This window comes from Chiloscyllium plagiosum, chromosome 41, assembly GCF_004010195.1.
Source record: "Chiloscyllium plagiosum isolate BGI_BamShark_2017 chromosome 41, ASM401019v2, whole genome shotgun sequence".
NCBI classification, from domain to species: Eukaryota; Metazoa; Chordata; class Chondrichthyes; order Orectolobiformes; family Hemiscylliidae; genus Chiloscyllium; species Chiloscyllium plagiosum.
The window spans coordinates 9,634,483-9,657,337 of NC_057750.1; the positions used below are offsets into that span (position 1 = coordinate 9,634,483).

The 22,855-nt window shown below is 45.6% G+C and overlaps 1 protein-coding gene across 1 annotated transcript in view; it reads left to right on the forward strand.

Moving 5' to 3' along the window:
* ptgir (prostaglandin I2 receptor) overlaps window positions 1-11,113 on the forward strand; it is a 62,302-nt gene extending 51,189 nt beyond the window's left edge. Inside the window, exon 2 of the mRNA XM_043680898.1 lies at window positions 9,557-11,113. Coding sequence (XP_043536833.1) covers window positions 9,557-9,790 — 234 coding nt within the window. The 3' untranslated portion in view covers window positions 9,791-11,113. The remainder of the gene's footprint in view (window positions 1-9,556) is intronic.
* Window positions 11,114-22,855: the final 11,742 nt, after the last annotated feature.

The window sequence follows — 22,855 nt, forward strand, 5'->3', positions numbered from 1 at the left end:
GTCTTGTCAGAGACACTACTGCTATACTGAAGGAGCGCTGTCTTCTCATAGACACGACTGCTGTACTGAAAGAGTGCTGTCTTGTCAGGCTCACTACTGCTGTACTGAAGGAGTGCTGTCTTGTCAGAGACACTACAGCTATACAGAAGGAGTGCTGTCTTGTCAGAGACACTATTGCTTTACTGAAGGAGTGCTGTCTTGTCAGGGACACTACTGCTGTACTGAAGGAGTGCTGTCTTGTCAGAGACACTACTGCGATACTGACGGAGTGCTGTCTTGTCAGAGACACTACTGCTGTACTGAAGGAATGTTGCCTTGTCAGAGACACTACTGCTGTACTGAATGAGTGCTGTCTTGTCAGACACTACTGCTATACTGAAGGAGTGCTGTCTTGTCAGGGACACTACTGCTGTACTGAAGGAGTGCTGTCTTGTCAGAGACACTACTGATGTACTGAAGGAGTGCTGTCTTGTCAGAGACACTACTGCTGTACTGAAGGAGTGCTGTCTTGTCAGAGACACTACTGTACTGAAGGTGTGCTGTCTTCTCATAGACGCTACTGCGATACTGACGGAGTGCTGTATTGTCAGAGACACTACTGCTACACTGAAAGCGGGCTGCCTTGTCAGGGACACGACTGCTATACTGAAGGAGTGCTGTGTTGTCATGTACTCCAGCTGCTGGCTGAGAGATTAAAGCCAACATTCTGTTCAGTAGGCGCTGAAGACTCTGTCAGGTTATTCAATGTCAAAGCAAGGCCAGCATCCACTGGCAGCATGAGCCGATGAGTTGTTTAGTTTTCACACTGCCGTTTATTGAGCACTTTTCTTCACCCGTCTTTGAGATGTCGGCATCACTGGCTGATGACGAAGGCCTTATGCTTGAATCATCAATCCTCCTGCTCCTCAGATGCTGCCTGACCGACTGTGCTTTTCCAGCACCACACTCTTGGACTCTGATCTCCAGTATTGCAGTGCTCACTTTCTCCTGGTCATTGGGAAATCGCAGCTGCTTCACTCATGCCCCTTTCGGGGAGGAATCTGCCATCCTTACCCACAGTCTCCCCCATGTCTGCAAGGGTTTCCTGCGGGTGCCCCGCTTACTTCCCACAGTCCAATGATGTGCAGGTTAGGGTGGATTAACAATGCTAAATTGCCCCATAGTTGTCAGGGATGTGTAGATTCGGTGCATTAGTCAGGGGGAAATGTAAAGTAATACGGTAGAGGAATGGGTTTGGGTGGGTTATTCTTCAGAGGATTGGTGTGGACTTGTTAGGCCAAATGGCCTGTTTTCATACTGTAGGGATTCTATGAATCTACCTGATCTGGCCTACACGTGACTCCAGACCTGCGGCAATGTGGTTGATTCTTAATTGCCCTCTGGGCAATTAGAGATGGGCAAAATATACTGGCCTGACCAACGACACCCAGATCCTGTGAATAGTGCGGCGATGAGTAAATGACACAGAAGAAAGTGTTCGGTTTTCCGTTTGATGTTGTGTCCTGAAATCTACATGGTCCCTAAACATTGCTGTGGGTCTGGAGTCACATGGAGGCCAGACCAGGTATGGTTTGGCAGATTCCCCTCCCAAAAAGGCATTGAAGAACCAGGTGGGTTTTCACAATGATACATTCTCAGTCATATAAAGGCCAAGTATTGCGGGTACTAGAAATCTGAAACCGCCACACAGACAGAGAGCTGGAGAAACTCAGCAGGTCTGAAACATTCATGCTGTTTTTCTCTCTCTCCACTGTTTACTGAGTTTCCCCAACGTTTTCCAGAGTCACAGTCACCCTTTTAGACTAGCTTTCGAATCCCGAGTTAAACTTAAACTTGCACCAGCTCCCAGCGTGGCACTTTGACCTGTGTCTCCATAATGTTACTGACACTAGTCTGCAGACCGAGAGGGGCAGAGTCAGGGGGGGTCTCTCTGCCTCTGACCAGGCCGCAAGAGCGTTAATTAACAAAGTGAGCAGGGGCTGGAGTTAAAATGACCCGATATGAACGTCTGGAGTCCCAGAACGAGGAAACAATAGGCTTGTTTTCCAGAGCAGTCTTGGTGATCCATCTGGTTCTAATATTGAGAGAGTGGCCCTGAATTATTTGGTCAGAATAATATTTATCAGATGCCATGGCATGGGTTTCGTGAACAAAGTGAAGTGAGCATGTTTATATTTGTCTCTCGCTGCACTAGAGAACAGAGGATTCCAACACTGACAGGAACAGAGAGAGCGTCAGCAGAGCATTACAATTCTGGAGTTAGGTTCCAGTAGCTCGATGGGACAGATAAGCCCAGGGTCGAATTCACGTGTACTCCTTTTAATATTTCCTGTGCAAACTATTGACGAACAGAATACAGCTTCCACATCCAGGCAGCAAGACTCCTGGACCGGCAGGGCTTTACACATCACCCCCTTCTGAGAATAACTGATACAATGCAGAAAGAGTATTTGATGGGGACAGTGTAGAGAGAGCTTTACTGTGTATCCACACCCATGCTGTCCCTGTCCTGGGAGTGTTTCACAGGGACAGTGTAGAGGGAGCTTTACTGTGTATCTAACCCCGTGCTGTGCCTGTCCTGGGAGTGTTTCACAGGGACAGTGTAGAGGGAGCTTTACTGTGTATCCACACCCATGCTGTCTTTGTCCTGGAAGTGTTTCACAAGGACAGTGTAGAGGGAGCTTTACTCTGTATCCAAACCCATGCTGTCCCTGTCCTGGGAGTGTTTGATGGGGACAGTGTAGACAGAGCTTTACTCTATATCTAACCCCGTGCTGTCCTGTCCTGGGAGTGTTTGATGGGGACAGTGTAGAGGGAGCTTTAATCCGTATCTAATCCCACAATGTACCCTCCTGGGATTGTTTAGTGGGGACAGTGTAGAGAGAGCTTTACTTTCTGTTTAAAAGAGATGGGGAAGCTTTACTTTGTGTCTAGTCCCATGCTATCCCTGTCCTGGAAGTGCTCCCTCGTCAGGTGAAGTCCCACACTTCCAACAGGGGCAGCACGCTGTATGTTACCCAAGGGAGTGCCGAAAGCAGACATGTGATGTACAAGTTGCCAAAGGATCGCATTAATCAATATTAGCATATCTCACTAACGCAGAAAATTCACAGAAATGAAACGCGGAGAGGTGACCTCATCATACTTGACAGTAGCTTTTCAAAAAACTCTGGGTTAGAATTATCTTTGACAAGCAGGGACATGAGGGGAAATTGGGTTTTGTGCCTGTTTTGGAGATAATTGAATCGTAAGATTTTTGAACTAGTTTTATTAGTCTCGAAAAGTAAACAAAGCTGTTACGATCAAAGCCATAAAGAGTTTGCAATTGTACTGGAGAAAAAAAAAGGCTTGCCTGAAATTGAGCCTTCCAACTTCCATTAAAGTGTTCAAATTGCAACAAAGCAGTCAAGAAAATCCTGGAGACAACGTGCAAATTTAATATAGCGATTGGGAGAGATGTTTGGTTGAATTGATCTTTAGCTTGTTTTCCAAACTTTTTTTTTCCGTTCCTCCAAGGTCTCTCTTGCTTCCTTAATTCTGACCTCTTGATCAACCCAGTTGGCTGTGTGCCTTCAGTTATCTGGGTCCGATGAAACTCCTCTTCCTTCCTCAAACCTCCTTAACACCACCCGTCAGAGATGGCCTGAACTTAACTCGTCTCGCTGTCAAATTTTATCCAGTTATGTTCCTACTAAGTGCCTCGTGAGGTTTATGATGCTGGCGGTGTTATCTAAATGCACGTTGTTATCATAGTTGCCATGAAATAACAAGAGCAGGATTGAACTCCATGTATTATATTGGCTGCCTGGTCAGGAACTGTTATGCATTACAACATACTGTGGGGGAGTGAGGAAAGATTGCATTGGAATATCTCTGCATAATAATAAAAGTTCGAGTCTTTGTCTGTCTGAAATCCCTGTGTGCATTGTTAAAATCCCTGAGGAGACTTATCACATTTAAAAAGAACTAGACTTCCCAGTGATTAACGGAATGGATCAAATAACACTTGATCCACTTCATCTTAAGACTTTTACTGTAACAGACAAACCAAAAGCGATCAAACATTACTTAACCAGCAACTAATGCGTCAAATTAAAGCCATGAGGTGGAGGTGCCTGGGTTGGACAAGGTCAGAGGTCACACGACACCAGGTTATAGTCCAATGGGTTTATTTGAAATCACAAGCTTTCGGAGCGCTGTTCCAGTGAAGTCCCACACTTCCAACAGGGGCAGCACCTGTTAAATAAACCCAATGGACTATAACCTGATGTGGTGATGTGACTTCTGATCAAATTAAAGAACAGGTAAATTAACCAACTCATTAAACACAACCTATATTTTATAAAATCATGAGGGGCATGGATAGGGTAAATTGGCAATGTCTTTTCCCTGGGGTCGGGGAGGCCAGAACGAGAGGGCATAGGTTTAGGGTGAGAGGGGAAAGATATAAAAGGGACCTAAGGGGCAATGTTTCCACACAGAGGGTGGTACGTGTATGGAATGAGCTGCCAGAGGAAGTGGTGGAGGCTGGTACAATTACAACCTTTAAAAGGTAGCTGAATTGGTATATGAATACGAAGGGTTTAGAGGGATATGGGCCGAATGCTGGCAAATGGGACGAGATTAATTTAGGATAGCTGATCAGCATGGACGAGTGGAGGAAAGGGTTTGTTTCCGTGCTGTACATCTCTACAACCACAAAATTATGAGCTTGCAGGCATATGAAGTAGGAGCCTATTTGTCTGCTCCACACAATTATGTTTCTGGTTTGATTTCCACACTTTGATCTATCCCCAATAACCGTTCCATCCTCTGCCTGACAAGACTCTTATCACCTCTGTCTTAAAACTATTCGGTGACTCCTTCCCAACCTCCTCCATTTTCTGAGGCAGAGTGTTCCAAATACCCACAATCCTCTGAGAGAACATTACTGCTTCTCCTATCTGTCCTGAATGAGGTGACCGGAATTTTAAAATTCTGGACAGGAAGAACCGTTCCTATCATATCCAACTTTGTCAAGTCCGCTCAGGATCTTACGCACTTCAATTAAGCCATCCCTAACTCTCCTTTGAGTTGGTTCAGTGGTTAGCACTACTGCCTGAGTTCGATTCCAGCCTCGGGTGGCTATCTGTGTGGAGTTTGCATGTTCTCCCCGTGTCTGCCCCCTGGCTTTCCTTCGGGTGCTCCGGTTTCCTCCCTCAATCCAAAGCTGTGTATATCAGGGTGGATTGGCCACGCTAAATTGCTCACAGTGTCCACGGATGAGCAGGCTGGGTAAGTTAGCCAATGGGAAATGCAGGGTCTGGCGGGATGCTGTTCGGAGGGGTGGTGTGAACTCGATGAGCTGAATGGCCTGCTTCCACACTGCAAGGATTCTAAACTCCAGTGGTAACAAGCTCAGTCTATCTAATCTTTCCTCCTCAGACAACCCACTTATTCCAGGTATCAATTGAGTAAACCTCACCTCTGAAGTATTGGTATCTTTCCTTCAATATAGAGAAAATAGCATACAGTCTTGATGAAGGGTCCTGACTTTCCTGCTCCTCTGATGCTGCCTGACCTCCCTGTGTTTTTCCAATTCCACATTTTATTGACTCTGATTCCCAGCATCTGCAGTCCTTACTATCTGCCGCAAACAATGTTTGCACTGCTATGTCACTGATGCCTGGTATAAAGGAAGCATAGCCTCCTTACTTTAATGTTTAATTCCACTCATTAATAAAGTGTGACATTGCCTTAGCCTCCTCCATTATGTGCTACACCTGCTTACTCATGCAGCAGTAGTCCCAAAGCTGTCTACTCTACGAAATTCTACCCTTGTTCTCTACTGAAGTAATACCTCGCTTTTTTAAAAAATCTGTAATGATGCTGAGACTTGAAGAGATTATTTTGTCCTGATTATTTTGAAGAGAGGTTGTGAGACAGAGACACTGAGCAGTCTACCAGAACTATTGGACTGGACAGGTCCTGGTTTTTTTTTTTAAGTTGAAACAACAGAAGTAGCCTGAATGGGTGTGGTCAGCTTTCACAGGCCAGTTTTGTTTAGTTTTTAGGTTTAGCTTTAAGCAGAAGCTATTGGGGTCTCAACGGAGTTGGAATCTTCAGTGAATGTCTCCTGGTTGCTAGTCTCTGAATTTTCTCTTGATTTTTTTCCCTCCTGGATTAGAGAACTGCATGTAAGAATCTCTGTCTGAATTTGCATTTTGTTTTTGTCAAGGGGTGTGTTTATGGGATTTTACAATATTGGAACAGTTAATTTGTAACAACAGTAATAATTAGTAATAGTAATAATTACCGTATCTATTATTCAGTTAAATTTTCCAATAAATTTATTCTAAATTGCTCTTTCTTTGATATATTTTAACTACGAGTAGTTTGACCAGTCGCATTGCATCGAGAACAGAAACTTCACATCTACCTTTGAGAAAATGTTAGGGTTAAGGCTACTTTCTTAAGGCTACTTTGTGGGAGGGTCTGGTCTGGCCATAACAATTCTTGCTCTTAAAGTACATGCTTTCCCACGTTATACGCCACCTATCAGGTTACTGCCCACTCCCTCAACCCTGTCTGGATACCTTGACAACTTCCTCATGTCTTCGTCAAGACCATTTCCTCCTTATCTTGGTCACCATTGCAAATTTAGCTGCTGTGCCCTCCACTCCCCTCAACAAAGTTATTGATATCCCAGCAACACTTCACTTGTCAAATCCTGCCAATCAAACAAAGATCTCTCCGGATGTAGGTTTGCTCGCTGAGCTGGAAGGTTCTGTTTCAGACATTTCGTCATTATACGAGGTAACATCATCAGTGAGCCTCCGGACGAAGCACTGGTGGTTGGGCCCTTTTTTTTTTATTTATGTGTTTAGGGTTCCTTGGGTTGGTGATGTCATTTCCTGTGGTGATCTCATTACCTTTGGTGATGTCACTTCCTGATCTTTTTCTCAGGGGGTGGTAAATGGAATCCAAGTCAATGTGTTTGTTGATAGAGTTCCGGTTGGAATGCCATGCTTCTAGGAATTCTCGTGAATGTCTCTGTTTGGCTCGTCCTGGGATGGATGTGTTCTCCCAATTGAAGTGGTGTCCTTCCTTATCTGTATGTAAGGATATTAATGAGAGAGGGTCATGTCTTTTTGTGGCTAGTTGATGTATCCTGGTGGCTAGTTTCCTGCCTGTTTGTCCAATGTAGTGTTTGTTACAGTCCTTGCAAGGTATTGTGTCAACGATTTTGTAATTTTTGTGACCTCCGTCCACGCTGTATGAATTCTACACTTCTTATGGAACTCTTAGGCAAAGCCTCACATCCAGGAGATGTGAAGAATTATATGGACAGTCTTTCCCAGATGTCTATCAGGTTCACTTCCCCCCCTCCCCCCGTCACATCAGGTGAAAACCACTATTAGCCTGAGATAATCATTCCACACAGCCCAAATTTTCCAGATCACGTTATCATCACCAGCAAGTTCCATGTCTCAGTAACTGTCAGTTCTTTAAATCACCAATCCCATCGAACCTGTTCCTTTCAAACAGAAACAAACTCTCACTTGATTGTTAACCCAAAACAGTCTTATTTATGTTTTAAATGTTAAATAAGTAAATATAAAAGTCACGAGAGTGAGGGTGGGATTTGAAACCAATTTTCCGTGTGATTATTCCAGCAAAATAATCTCTCTGATACCATATCTCCTCAAGTGACTGGAACACAGTGTGCTAATAAGCATTTCAATTGAAATCTCAAACCTAAAGTGGATGTTAATCGTTTGTGAAAGGACAATGGTGGATTGATATTTGATATTTCCCATGTTTTTATACATATTCATGTTTAGCCTTTACGCCTTGCAGTATTATAGTAGGGAGGCATAGCTAAAACAGTACAAGGCATTAGTCAGACCACAGCACTTTTGATTCCTTCCTTTGATATCGTAGAATCTGTACAGCAGGTCATTTGGCCCATCAGTTCCACACCCACCCTCCCATCTGCAGAGTGTTCCAATCAGACCTACCTCATCCCTGTAACCCTACATTCCCCATGGCTAACCCACCTAGCCTACACACTACAGGGTAATGTAGCATGGTCAGTCTGTCTAAGCTGTAGATCTTTGGAATGAAGGAGGAAACCCACACAGACACAAGGAGAACATGCAAACTCCACACAGACAGTCACCCAAGGCTGGAATTGAACCTGGGTCCCTGATGCTGTAAGGCAGCAGTGCTAACCACTGAGCCACCGTGCGCTACTGCTGCTGTCTGTTTGATACATCAAATACCTTTACCTGACTACTCACATCTTCTTGTAATCAAAATCAACTTAACATTTGCAGTCTTAATCACTTCCTTTACCTGCATGACACAGGACGTATGCATGCGCAAAGTTAGATTTCTCAAATGACATAATTTCTCTTTTTTCATAAGAGCAAGGAATGAAACGGCAATTAAATTTCAAAAATGTTGGAGAGATTTGATTGGAACCGTGGACCTCTCTTTCTGATGTCATTCACCAGTTGCCATGTGATTTAAGGGCTAGGTAGCAAAGGGTTAATCGTGATGCAAAGCTCCAGGATCGAATCCCACCGTGCCTGATGGTGAAATTTGAATTCAACAAAATCTGGAATTAAAAATATTGTTTCATTTTGACGTAACTTTTGCTGATTGTTGTTTATAAATCCATCTGGTTGATGAAATCCCCTTTTGGGAAGGAAATCTGCCATCCTTATCTGGTCTGGCCTACATGTGATTCCTGATCCAATGGGCCGAATAGCCTTCTTCCACTCCGTAGTGATTCAAACTGTTGTGGTCTGACTAAAGCTTTGCAAGTTTTAGCAAGACCTCCCTACCTTAATACTCCAAGGCGTTAAGGTTAAACATGAATACCTATTTTAAAAAATGGGAAATATCAAATATCAATCCACCATTGCCCTTTCATGAACAATTAACATTATATTTGGATGCTCTTTAGGCTATTTAGGGGACGGTTCAGAGTCAATCAGTTCAAGGGACAGTTGGGATGAGCAGCAAATGCTGGGCGTGCCCAGTGATGCTATGTATGAATTATGTTGTGGAGGTGCCAGTGTTGAACAGGGGTGGACCATGTCAGGAGTCAGACAACACCAGGTTATAGTCCAACAGGTTGATTTGAAATCACATGTCACTTCACCTGACAAAGGGATAGCGCTCCCAAAGATTGCGATTTTCAATGCAGGTAATCCCCCCTGCCATCCAAAAGTAGGGCGTTCCTATGAAACCTTTCGTAGGCCGAAATGGCGTCGAGCGAAGAAGCATTCATTTTTGTGGGAAAAATTTTGCCTCTTCTCATAAAAGCAAAAATCCTCTTCAGATTTCTTTTGGTTTGTCAAAACAGATACTAATGTCGGTCCCTCATAAAAGCAAAGTGACATAAAACGAACTTTCCAGAAACGGGGGATATCTGTAATCCTATTGGGCTATGACCTGGCATTGTGTGACTTTTGGCTGTTTAGAATCAGACTTCTAATGACAAGGTTATGTAGATGGATGTTGATGGTCATCGTGTGTCTTTTTGTATTCCCTCTCGTTCCTGCAGATTCGTGGATTCATCAACGCGATCAGACCCGACAATATAGAAGAGAAGGACCTCATGGCCTTCCGTTTCTACGCCTTGAACCCCATAGTTGATCCCTGGCTCTTCATCATCCTTCGCAAGTCCGTGTTCCGGAACATTCAGAGGATCCTCTGCTGCCGTTTCTCGATGTCGCTCCGCAGCAGCAATAACACCTTCCAAGAGCCGTTGAAACAGCAGAGCATCTCACTGTGTTGACGAAGGCCTGGGAGGAAGGCTTGGGAAAGAGAGCGTGAGACATAGGTTTTCCTCAAGGCCTGACAAAGGGGAATGAGGAGGCACCCAGCGAGCGAAGGACGGTGATGGGCACTTGAGGCAACAAGGTGGTTACCAGGCACGTTGAGACTGGCTCAGTGAAGGGTGGAGAAGAGGGCATTCGCCCAATATTGACTGACTCCAGTAACTTCTGTTGCATGTTTGGCTGTGACCCTGCAAACTTTGACCCTTGAAAATGACGGGGGCGGGGGGGGCTTTATTCTGGCCTTACCTTCGCCTCACCACCCTCATGCCTTAACTCTGTTTCTCAGCCTCCCAGATGGTACCAACCCAGGCCTACCTCAACCTGAAATGGGGATCAAACTCTTGAACTAACTGTCATACAGACTGAATTAATTTATAATGGACCGAGGTGGGGGAGGCGATGTTAATAATGTCTATAAAATGATGCCCTGAGCACAATGCTGGAAAATATTACGGTACTCAGATATTTTACAATGTTTTCTTTATTCAACTGTTAGCTTCGCTGGCCTTCCCTCTTTTAATCTTCAAGATGGTGGTGAGCTTCCATCTTGAACTACAGCAGTCCATACAGCGGAGGTACACCCACAATGCCCCTAGGAAGGAAGTCCCAGCATTTGGTCACCATAAGGGTGTGATATTTGTAAAGCCATTGCGGTGTGTGGGGGACTTGCAGAGGGTGGTGATCCCATGACTCTGCTGCCCCTTGTCCTTCTCGGTGTTAGAGGTCAAGAGCTTGGAAAGTGCAGTGAAAAGGAGGCTTGGCCAGTAAACGGAGGATATCTTGTAGATGGTACATGCCAATGCGCGTGGCTGGCTGAGTTCCTCATTGAATGCGATACTCTGACCTGGATAGTGTAGGGTGTCACACTAATCCAGGCAAACAGCGATTATCCCATCAATGGGTACAGACAATGGACAGGCACTGGGCACTTCCCCACCCAACAGGATCATGGTGTATTTAACAATGGTCATGACTTTGAATGCGAAGGCAAGATGGTTAGATTCTGTCTTGTTGGAGATGCCATTTGTGTGGTGAGACTTGTGTGACTTAACTCAGCCCAACATTGTCCAGATCCCGCTGTGAGCAGGAAAGAGTTATCAGGATCTGAGGAGTTTGTGACTGGAACACTTCAATCATCAACCAATACTCTCTACTGGATAGTGGGGGAAGGTCAGCGCTCCATAAAGCCTGATTCTGCTAAGTCTGAGTTATTCCTGCACCTGAGGTGGTTATCCTGCAAAGCCATCTCCTTTGTATTAAACATAATTGTATATCGAGATGTAAGATAGGATGAGTTTAACATAATTGTATATCGAGATGTAAGATAGGATGAGTTTAACGTTCTGGAGTCTTAGATTCAGCGTTGTGATGTTCAGCAAAATTCTGAAATAGTGAGATGACTGCTTATTTTGAATGGAACTCTCTTCGTAACATGCTGCGGGCAAGGTGTGTGTGTGTCTTTGTCTGTGTCTGTGTCTGTGTGTGTGTGCCGGTGTCTGTGTCTGTGTGTCTGTGTGTGTCTGTCTGTGTGTGTGTCTGTGTGTGTTTGTGTGTATGGATTCACAGTGTCCCTTATACTATCTAGACTCACACTGTTTCTGACAGTGTCTAGACTCACAGTCTCCCAGACAGTGTCTTGTCTCACTGTGTCCCAGACAGTGTCTGGCCTCACAGTCTCCCATATAGTGTCTGGTCTCACTGTGTCCCAGACAGTGTCTGGTCTCACTGTGTCCCTGACAGTGTCTAGTCTCACTGTGTCCCTGACAGTGTCTGGCCTCACAGTCTCCCATATAGTGTCTGGTCCCACAGTGTCCCAGACAGTGTCTGGTCTCACTCTGTCCCAGACAGTGTCTGGTCTCATAGTCTCCGAAATAGTGTCTGATCTCACAGTCTCCCAGACAGTTCTGGTCTCACAGCGTCCCCGACAGTGTCTGGTCTCAGTCTGTCCCAGACAGTGTCTGGTCTCACAGCATCCCAGACAGTGTCTGGTCTCACAGCGTCCCAGACAGTGTCTGGTCTCACTGTGTCCCTGACAGTGTCTGGTCTCAGTCTGTCCCAGATAGGGTCTGTTCTCACAGCGTCCCTTACAGTGTATGGTCTCTGAGTAGCTGTGACATATCTCTAATCCCTTAGTGTCTGGTCTCAGTGAAAATGTCATTGTCTGGTTGTACCCTCTGTCTGGTCCCTCAGCGACTGTCACATGTGCCTGATCTCTCAGTGTCTGTAATATTTCTGTGGTCTTTCTGTGACTATGATCGGTGGCTGTGATGTGATCAGTATTGTATCAGTTCTTGCAGAAAATGATGTTTAAACTATAAAACATATTCAGTTTATCTTGTGTCAGAGTAGAAGTTAAGAAATAATTTGAAATATTTATATTTAAATCAATGTCAAAAATGTTTCTCGATATTGGTTAATTGCTGAATTTGTTGTACTTTCCATTCGGAAAATGCTTAACAGGGAAAGCGACCTTGCAGCATCAGATAGCTTACCATTCCAAACATTTAAACCCTAAGCATCATTTTTTTGTTGTTGTTGAAGGGAGTTAACAAGTTCACAGTGAATGGAAAGTGTGAGCAAACAGTCATTTTCTAAGCTTATATGTAGCGCGTGAGCTGATCACTGTTACTTTGCTGTTCCTGCCGATGTGGTTAAAAATCACACAACACCAGGTTATAGTCCAATCGGTTTATTTAGAAGCACCAGCTTTCGGAGCGCTGCTCCTTCATCAGGTGGTTGTGGAGTGTCTGTGACATTAACTGGTTCATGGTGGCTCTGACAGTGTCTGGACTCAGTGTCTAAACTCACAGTGTCCCTGACAGTGTCTCCACAACCACCTGATGAAGGAGTGGCGCTCCGAAAGCTAGTGCTTCCAAATACACCTGGTGGACTATAACCTGGTGTCGTGTGATTCTTAATTTTGTCTACCTCGGTCCAACACCAGCTCCTCCACATCTTCACAGATGGGCTGTGTTTTTTTTTTGGAGAGGGCACCCCACTCACTCTATTGAAGGTGCAGAACAGGAGACGCCATCTTGCCCCAAACTCAGCTCAGGCCATTTGGCCAGCTTCCACGATCAGCGTGATTACTTCAGGGATTGCACGCCCTACAACCATTTGCAGTGAGACCTCACCTTTACGACAGCTAAGTAGAAACATAGAAGACAGGAGGAGGCCATTCAGCCCTTTGAGCCTGCTCCACCATTCATCATGATCATGCCAACCATTATCCCAAACTAAACAAGGCCCACCTCCCTGCTCCGGGCCCATATCCCTCCAAACCTTTCCTATTTATCCAAATCTTGTAGCTGTACCTGCATCCACCACTTTCTCTGGACGTTCATTCCACTCTCTGTGTTAAAAAAGTTGCCCTTCATGTCTTTTTTCAACCTTTCTCCTCTCATCTTCAAAACATCTCCCCCAGTCTTGGACTCCCCCACCCCAGGGAAAAGACCTTGGCTATTCACCCTATCCATGCCCCTCATGATTTTATAGACCTTTATAATGTCACCCCTCAGCCTCTGACGCTCCAGGGAAAACAGCCCCATTCAGCCTCTCCCTATAGCTAAAACCCACCAACCCCTTGTAAATTGTTTCTGAACCCTCTCAAGTTTAATAATATCCTTCCTATAACAGGGCCTCAAAAACCCCTCCTCGGCTGCCTTTTCATCATCTTCTGAGAGAAAATCCAATTCCTTATCTCTGTGGTTAGTGGGTCACCTCTGAGGTTTTAAACAGTGACCACTAGCCCCTTTAAAATCTCCGAAAAGAGTAAATATTCTCTCAATCTCCCCTCAGGTTGTTGGATTTTTTTTTTTCAATTGATCACCAATTGTTGTTCTGGTTCACCGATGTCCTTTAGGGAGGGAAATCTGTCGTGCTTGCCCAGTCTGGGCCTACACATGACCCACAGCCTCAACCGAAAACATCCTGTTAAACTTCTCAGTCCAAGCAGGAAATGGGCAAGAAAGCCTGGCCTTGATGGGGATACCCAATTCCCATGAATAGAATAGGGAGCAAGATGTCAGTGTGTTGGAGACCAGCGTGGAGATAAGATTGTTGCATAATTGAATCCAATGTTCCTACCACATGGGAGCCACTATCTCTTTAATCCCTCAAATGTTCTTCTAACTCTGGTCCCATGGTTTACAGCGTGCAGTCCGTCCTTCAGCTGTTTGGGTTCTGAGTGTCTCCCCACCTCTCTGGGATAAGTCTTAGCACTTGGAGCAACCCATTTGTCACTAGTTCAGACTCTCACATGGAGTCTATTTAACAGCGCCGTGTCATTTTACTCCTGATAACCAGGTTGTGAAGGAGGCAGAAGTTAGATCCAGTATTCACTGGGTACACATTTATTCACCGAGTGAAACGGTACAGGTATATACCTCCTAACTCCTTCATCTTAATACAGGTATCCCTCCTCTATCCGAAAGTAGTCCTTTCCTTTGAAAACCTTTCGTAGGCTGAAATGGCACAGAGCATTAATTTGAATGGGAAACATTATTTTTGTAAAAGCGAAAATCCTCTTTGGATTTCTTTCGGTTAGCGAAAACAGGTAGTCTTAAGTGGCGTAAAATGAACTTTCAAAAAGCGGGCGATTCCTGTATGTGCTCAGGTAAATGTTCAATTAGCTCCCCCCATCTGTTTGTGACTTCAGTTGGAACCATTAGCCAAATGGTATCAATCATGAGGAGATATTTGCTGAGTTCAAGCTTGGCGAATCAAGTTATACTTTCATGAGGAGAAAGATGCTCACAGACGTTGGAATTCATACTATGTTGACACAAATGTGTGTTGCACATCATCCCCACTCTCCTCTGCCCATGTTCAAGGTGAACTATTCAAATGAACAATGTCTTGAGCTGAAGGGAACAGCTTTAATCAATGATGAAATGAGTTTGGGTAGAGTTAGCCAATTCCTCCTCGATTGTCCAGGCACTGACGATTAACCGACAGCTGTGAATGAACCAGAGGGAGAAAATCATTGGGCATTCAAAATCATATGTGCCTTTTCCTTTAAAATATAACAATCAAAACAAGCTGCTTTTTATTTTGCATTTAACTCACTGAAGAGGTTCTGCTCCTCTTTCCCCCACCCCCCCAAAGGGTTTCCATTCCAATCTTTCTTGTCTCTATCTCCCAACTGTCCTTAACCGCCTGTCCCCACCCCACCTTCTGCACATAAACCGACCTTGACCCAGCCACCGTCAGGAAGGGGGGGTCACTGGAACCCGCAACGGTAACTCTGCTTTCTCCCCGCAGATGCTGCCAGACCTGTTGAGTTGTTTTTTCCAGCACTTTCTTTCAAAGTATGTTCTCTGGTCGCTAGTTATAAAAACATCGGAGATCGAAATCAAGACCGGCAGTGAAGAATTGCTCCTGTGCTGATCTCAACTCGGGGGGACATGATCAAGGTTTAGAACAGAGAACATTACAGCGCAGTACAGGCCCTTCGGCCCTCGATGTTGCGCCGACCTGTGGAACCAATCTGAAGCCCATCTAACCTACACTATTCCATTATTAGATTAGATTCCTTACAGTGTGGAAACAGGCCCTTCGGCCCAACAAGTCCACACCGACCCTCCAAAGAGTAACCCACCCAGACCCATTTCCCTCTGACTAATGTTCCTAACAACTATGGACAATTTAGCATGGCCAATTCACCTCACCTGCACATTTTTGGAATGTGGGAGGAAACCGGAGCACCCGGAGGAAACCCACACAGAGAATGTGCAAACTCCGCACAGACAGTCGCCCGAGGCTGGAATCGAACCTGGGACCCTGGCGCTGTGAGGCAACAGTGCTAACCACTGAGCCACCGTGCCACCCCATGTGTTTATCTAATGTCCATTTAAATGCCCTTAAACATGCCGAGTCTACTATTGTTACAGGCAGTGCGATCCAGACCCCTACTACTCTCTGAGTAAAGAAACTACCTCTGACATCTGTCCTATATCTATCACCCCTCAATTTAAAGCTATGTCACCTCGCACTAGCCATCACCATCAGACTTAATTGTTTGGAAAGGGTGAGGATGGAGTGTTCAGCGTTGACAGTCAGAAAGCTTTCGGGTTCCAGACCCTCCCCAAAGCTCATGATCTAGACTCGAGTTGTTGAGGTAATGCTGCACTCTCACAGTACTACCCAAGAGCCTTCAAACTGAATTCTATTGGCCGCACACTCATGGATAAGAACGACCCAAGACTGATACCTTAATGAGAAGCAAGGAAGCACACTCCAAGTTTTGGACCAATGTTCCCCATCAACAGATGCCACCAGAAAAGAAACTATTTGGTCGCCTTTGCTGTTGGTGGGATCTTGCAGTGCAGAAGTTGGCATTACAATCAGTTGGCCATTAAAGTGTTTTGGGTCGTTCGGACGTAGTGGGCATTGAACATGGGCAAGGTTATGTTGGCCTTCATACTAAGTGGATTCAAGTACAGGAGCAGTGCTGTCATTGTGCAGGGCTTCAGTTACCTGAGTATTGTGTCCAGTTTTGATCTCCTTATCTGAGGAAGGATGTTCTGGCGATGGAGGGAAGGCAGCGATGGTTTACCAGACTGACTCCTGGGATGGTGGAACTGAGGTACAAAGAGAGGCTTATGTTCACCGTATAACTGAATCCAAAGTTCTTACAACAAGAGGAATGAGGCAGGGGAATCTCATGGAACCCTATAAAATTCAAACAGGACGAGACAAGGCAAATGCAGGAAGGATATTCCAGATAACCGAGGAGTCCAGAATCAGGGTTGAAGGATAAGTGGCTGGCCGTTTAGGGCTGAGGATGAGGAGAACAAAGAACAAACAAAACTTACAGCCCAGGAACAGGCCCTTCGGCCCTCCAAGCCTGAGCCGATCCAAATCCACTGTCTAAACCTGTTGCCCAAATCCTAAGGATCTGTATCCCTCTGCTCCCCACCTACTCAAGCATCTGTCCAGACACACCTTAAATGAATCTACCGTGCCTGCCTCTACTACCTTTTCTGGCAACACGTTCCAGGCACCTACCACCCTCTAGGTAAAGTACTTTCCGCATGTAGCCCCTTAACCTTTCCACCTCTCACCTTGAACGCTCTCGTTATTGAATCCCTCACCCTGGGAAAAAGCTTATCTCTATCCACCCTGTCTATACCCTTCATGATTTTGTAGACCTCAATCAGGTTCTCCCTTCAATCTCCTTTTTCCTAATTGTCTTTACCCAGAGAGTGGGGGGAGCCTGTGTATTCTTTGCCAGAGGAAGCAGTTAAGGCCTCATGTAAATCGATGGTTGGTGATTGGCATAGACTGGGCTGTTTTCATACCGAAAGATTCTATGATTGTAAGGAGTTAGATATAGTTATTGGGACTAAAGGGATCAGATAGTATGGGGAGAACAGGGGATGAAGTCAGATAAGCGGCTGTGATCATATTAAATGGGGAAACAGGCTTGAATGGGTTGAATAGCCTCCTCCTGTTCCTATTTCCTATACAGAGGAACCTCAATTATCCGAAGGACAGGAGCGGGGAGTACTTCGCTTGATTAATTGAATTTCGGATAACATGGTTTAGCAAAAAATCGGGACCTTGTGATCTTGCTGGATAATCTGAAATTCAGATAATCGAATGGCGGATAATTGAGCTTCCTCTGTATTTCTACATCACATCCTGATGTTGTGAAGGTACATGGGGCTTGACCAAGTAGATGCAGGAAATGTTTCCCTTTGGCTGAGGTGGCACAAGGGGCCGGCGTTTGGTCGGGCGAGTAGTTTGTAGAGGGGACATTATCTTGAAATAAGGGGTCAGCCATTTTGGACTGAGATGAGGAGGAATTTCCACACTCAAGGGGGTGGTGCGTATTTGGAGTGCTGTGTCCCAGAGGGACTGGGGAGACTCAGACATGGTCAAGAGGGAGAGATGGATGGATGGGTATCTAGATATTACAAGAGAAATGGAGATAGTACAGGAACATGGAAGTGAGTGGTGTAGCAGGCTTGATGGGAAAAATGGTCTGCTCCTATTTCCTAATTTCCTGTGATTCAGTGATGGCAACCTCAGGAGGATCCTTGGGCTAATATAGCACAAGGCACTCTGTAGTTGAACAGAGTCATAGAGACATACAGCACAGAGACAGACCCTTCGGCCCAACTCATCCATGCCGACCAGGTATCCCAATCTGACCTCGTCCCATTTGCCAGCACTTGGCCCCCATCCCTCCCATTCATGTACCCATCCAGATGCCCTTTAAATGTTGCAATTGTACCTGTCTCTAGCGTAGCCCATCAGTACACTGTCTAGGCTAATATCAAGAACAGCAGCTTTGCTGAGGGTCACTGGGCAGCTCAGACCTTAACATGAACAGAAATTGCTGGGAAAACTCAGCAAGTCTGGCAGCATCTGTGCAGAGAGAGACAGAGTCAACGTTTTGGGTCCAGTGACCCTTCTTCGGAACTGATTGTAGCTAGGAAAAGGTTGGTATATGTACTAAAGATGGAGTGGGGAAAGGGGTAAACGATGGGTGGAGATGGAAGGCAGAGAGAGAGAGTAAAACACAGTTGAGCAGACAAAGGAATAGGGTAAAGGTCAGCCTGGGGGAATGAACAGCTCCTAATGGGGAACGTTAGTGACTGATAATGGGTTATGTGCGGTTGCAGCCCATGTGATAACAAGGCCTAGTGTGTGGGCGTTTGGCGTAAGGACATGGGAGAAGATGCCTCAAGCCCCTAAAGTTGTTGAATTCGATATTGAGTCCAGAGGCTAGAATCATAGAACCCCTACTATGTGGAAACAGGCCCTTCGGCCCAACAAGTCCAAACTGAGCCTCTGAAGAGTAACCCACCCAGAGCCATTCCTCTACCCTATTATTCTATATTTACCCCTGACTAATGCACCCAACGTATATGTCCCTGAACACAATGGGCAATTTAACATGGCCAATCCAACCTAACTTTGGATTGTGGGAGGAAACTGGAGCACCCGGAGGAAACCCATGCAGACACGGGGAGAATGTGCAAATTCCACACAGACAGTTGCCTGAGGCTGGAATCGAACCTGGGTCCCTGATGCTGTGAGACAGCAGTGCTAACCACTGAGCCACCATGCCCTTTGCTGCAGAGTCTCCAAGTGTAAAATGAGGTGCTGTTCTTTCAGCTTGTGCTGAGCTTCACCAGAGCACAGCAGCACACCTGAGACAGAGGCTTTGGCCAAGGGAACGTGGTGGTGTGTTAAAGTGACAGGGAGAAACCAGGGGTCATTTCTGCTGACAGCACGTAGGTGCTCTGCAAACCGGTCGCCCTGTCTACACTTCGACTCACCAGCATAGATGAGACCACGTTGTGAGCAGCGAATACAGTAGATTAGGTAGAGTGAGGCGCACCTTAAACTCAGCAAATGGTCAGCTGAATTGAGGCAGAAACACCTTATTAGTCCCAGCTGGCAATGAAAGCTTGAGAAATTTCAATTATAAAATACGTTGTGATATGAATATAGGTTAGCTCACTGAGCTGGAAGGTTCATTTTCAGATGTTTCGTCACAATACTAGGTAACATCTTCAGTGAGCCTCCAGATGAGGCACTGGTGGCATGGCCCACTTTCTATTTATATGTTTGGGTTTCCTTGTGTCAGTGATGTCATTTCCTGTGGTGACATTACTTCCCATAGTGATGTCATTTCCTGTTCTTTTTCTCAGTGATAAATGGGATCCAAGTCAATGTGTTTGTTGATAGAGTGCTGGTTGGAATGCCATGCTTCTAGGATCACCATAGGAAATGATGTCACTACAGGAAATGACATCACCAACCCAAGGAAACCCAAACATATGAATAGAAAGCGGGCTACACTGCCAGTGCTTCATCCAGAGGCTCACTGAAGATGTTACCTAGTATAGATTAGATTACTTTACAGTGTGGAAACAGGCCCTTCGGTCCAACAAGTCCACACCGACCTGCCGAAGCGCAATCCACCCATACCCCTACATTTAACCCTTACCTAACACTACGGGCAATTTAGTATGGCCAATTCACCTGACCTGCACATCTTTGGACTGTGGGAGGAAACCGGAGCACCCGGAGGAAACCCACGCAGACACGGGGAGAACGTGCAAACTCCACACAGTCAGTCGCCTGAGGCGGGAATTGAATCTGGGTCTCTGGCGCTGTGAGGCAGCAGTGCTAACCACTGTGCCACCGTGCCGCCCACGCGTATGGTGACGAAATGTCTGAAAATGAGCTTCCAGCTCAGCAAGCAAACCTACGTCCAGAACCTCAACCTGAGCAACAAATCTTCTCAAAACTCGCTAACATTGTGATATTCTGACAAAGATCGGACTAGCTGGAACCTCCTGTCACCAACTACTAAGAGCATAACCCAAACTTGAACATCCAATGATTCTGGAATATTCCTTCAACATATTTCACTGCTAAAATCGGATTTTATCCACTGTCTCAGTTTCTTTAGATTTTATTTCCTTACAGGTGTGTATTGCTCGGAAATCCAGCATTTGGTTCCTGATTGTCACAGAATCGCCACAGTGCATTTAGAGGCCATTTGGCCCATCGAGTCCTAGAGATGTACAGCATACAGACCGACCCTTCAGTCCAAATCGTCCACACTGACCAGATATCCTAAGTCCCATTTACCAGTACTTGGCCAATATCCCTCTAAACCCTTCCTATTCATAGACCCATCCAGATGCCATTAAAACGTTGTAGCTCAAACCCTGGAGGCATTCTTGTAAATCTTTTCTGAATCCTTTCAGGTCCGAACAGCATTCCATCCAGACCCAACCCCACACCCTACCCTATCACCCCATGGTTAGCCTGCACATCCCTGGACACTATGGTCAATTTAGTATGGCCAATCCACCCTGACCTGCACATCTTTGGACTGTGAGGAAACCCACACAGACACGGGGAGAACGTGCAAACTCCACACAGACAGTTGCCCCGAGGTGGGAATCAAACCTGGGTCCCAGGCACCATGACGCTAACCATTGGGTTGACCTTGAGCATTAACCACTTTGCTGTGGGCCTGGAGTCATATAGAGGAAAGTAGGTCAGGCAGTGTCCGTGAAGCAGGAAAATCGACATTTCAGGCAAAAGCCCTTCATTAGGAATTTTGCCTGAATGGCTTTTGCCCGAAACGTCGATTCTCCTTCTCCTCAGATGCTGCCTGCCCTGCTGTGCTTTTCCAGCACCACACTAATTTCCCGCATCTGCAGTCCTCACTTTCGCCTCACATATAGGGAAGACGAGGTAAGGACCGCAAATTTCCTTGGCGAAGAAGCATTAGTGAACTGGATTCGATTTTTATTACCATCACGTTCACTGTTTGGAACTAACTTTCAGAAATTTAGCCAAATTGCTGTGGTGGGATTTGAACCCCATCCCCCAGAATCTGAGTTACTGCTTCACTCCCACCGTGACATTGCCACGTACACCATGATCCTGCCATCTGCTGACAGCACCATTGCATCCAGCGTTTGCTCCATTTCATTTTGAGTCCCTGAGGCTGTCCAAAGGAAGGGAGCTGGGACCCTTCCTCAACTGAGTGAGCGAGTGACCCGTCAGCATTAGGAAGCTTCAGAACAGGAGGTTATTCCAACGATTCTGGAATATTCCTTCAACATTTTCCACTGCCAAAATTGGATTTTACCTTCTGTCTCAGTTTTTTTTTAAACATTTAATTTCCAAACGGGAGTGTCTGGAGCCGAGATGCTTTCTCTCCACAGATGCTGCCTGACCTGCTGAGTCTTCCCAGCAATTTCTGTTTTTGTTTCTGATTTCTCGTAGCCTTTTTGGTTATTTTTTTCAGAACGGTTGGTGCTGGGAGAGGTGTGAGTATGTTGGTTGCTTTTATAAAGTGCTTTACCAGAGGCGTATGAGCTTAAAATGGAGACAGCACTGAGAGAGGCCATTCAGCCCAATGCTGTTACATTTCATGCGGAATTCCTCCCATTTATCTTCATCTCACTCTATTGGCATAACCTGTAATCCGTACTCTGTCCTGCGTGTGTGTCCAACTCTCATGTGATTCAACTCAGCCACTCCCTGAACAGAGGTTGATCCTGAATTTCCTATTGGAATTATGAGTGATTATCCTGTACCGCTTGTTTATCCTGATGTGGAAGGCACCAGGGTCAAAGGTGACATCTACTTTTGGATGACTGTCAGATCGCCAACCAGCTCGTAGCCTCTGAAAGCTCAAGGGGTCAAAGGAACACAGAGAGGCCATTCGGCCTACTTGGGGGTGCTCCATCACTTAATCAGGCCACAGCCAATCTGCATCTCAACTCCATTTTATCCATGGCTCCTTTTCACGTCAAGAATCAGCCAGTGTCTGTTTTGAAACTAGTTTGGAGTTCACCTTCAACATATTGTTCTTACTGCATCATCCGTTAGGAATGAGCACTTATTGCCCATCCCTATTTGCCCAGTGGGCAGTAAAAAGTTGGCCATGTTGCTGCGGGTCAGGAGTCACATGTAGGCCAGACCAGGTAAGGGTGGCAGATTTCCTTCCTTAAGGGCATTAGTGAACCAGATGGAGTTTTTAAAACAAGAATCAACCTTAGATCAGGTCTGAGCTCAAATTTTACCATCTGCCATGGTGGGAATTGAACCCATGACCCTGAACTAGCCTGGGTCCAGTGGTGTTACCAATTATCCGTCCTTTTCAACTCACTTCACAAGTCAAAATACTCCATAGTCATATCAAGAGAGTCATACAACAAGGAAGCAGACCCTTCGGCCCAACCAGTCCATGCCAACCATAATGCCAAACTAGACCAGTCCCACCTGCCTGCTCCTGGCCCATATCCCTCCAAACTTTTCCTATTCATGTACTTATCTAAGTGTCTTTTAAATGTTGAAACTGTACCCACATCCATCACTTCCTCAGGAAGTTCATTCCACATGTGAACCACCCTCTGTGTTAAAAAAAATTGCCCCTCATGTCTTTTTAAAATCTTTCTCCTCTCACCTTAAAAATATGCCCTCTCGTCTTGAAATCCCCAACCCCTGAGTGAAAATACATCTGCCATTCACCTTAT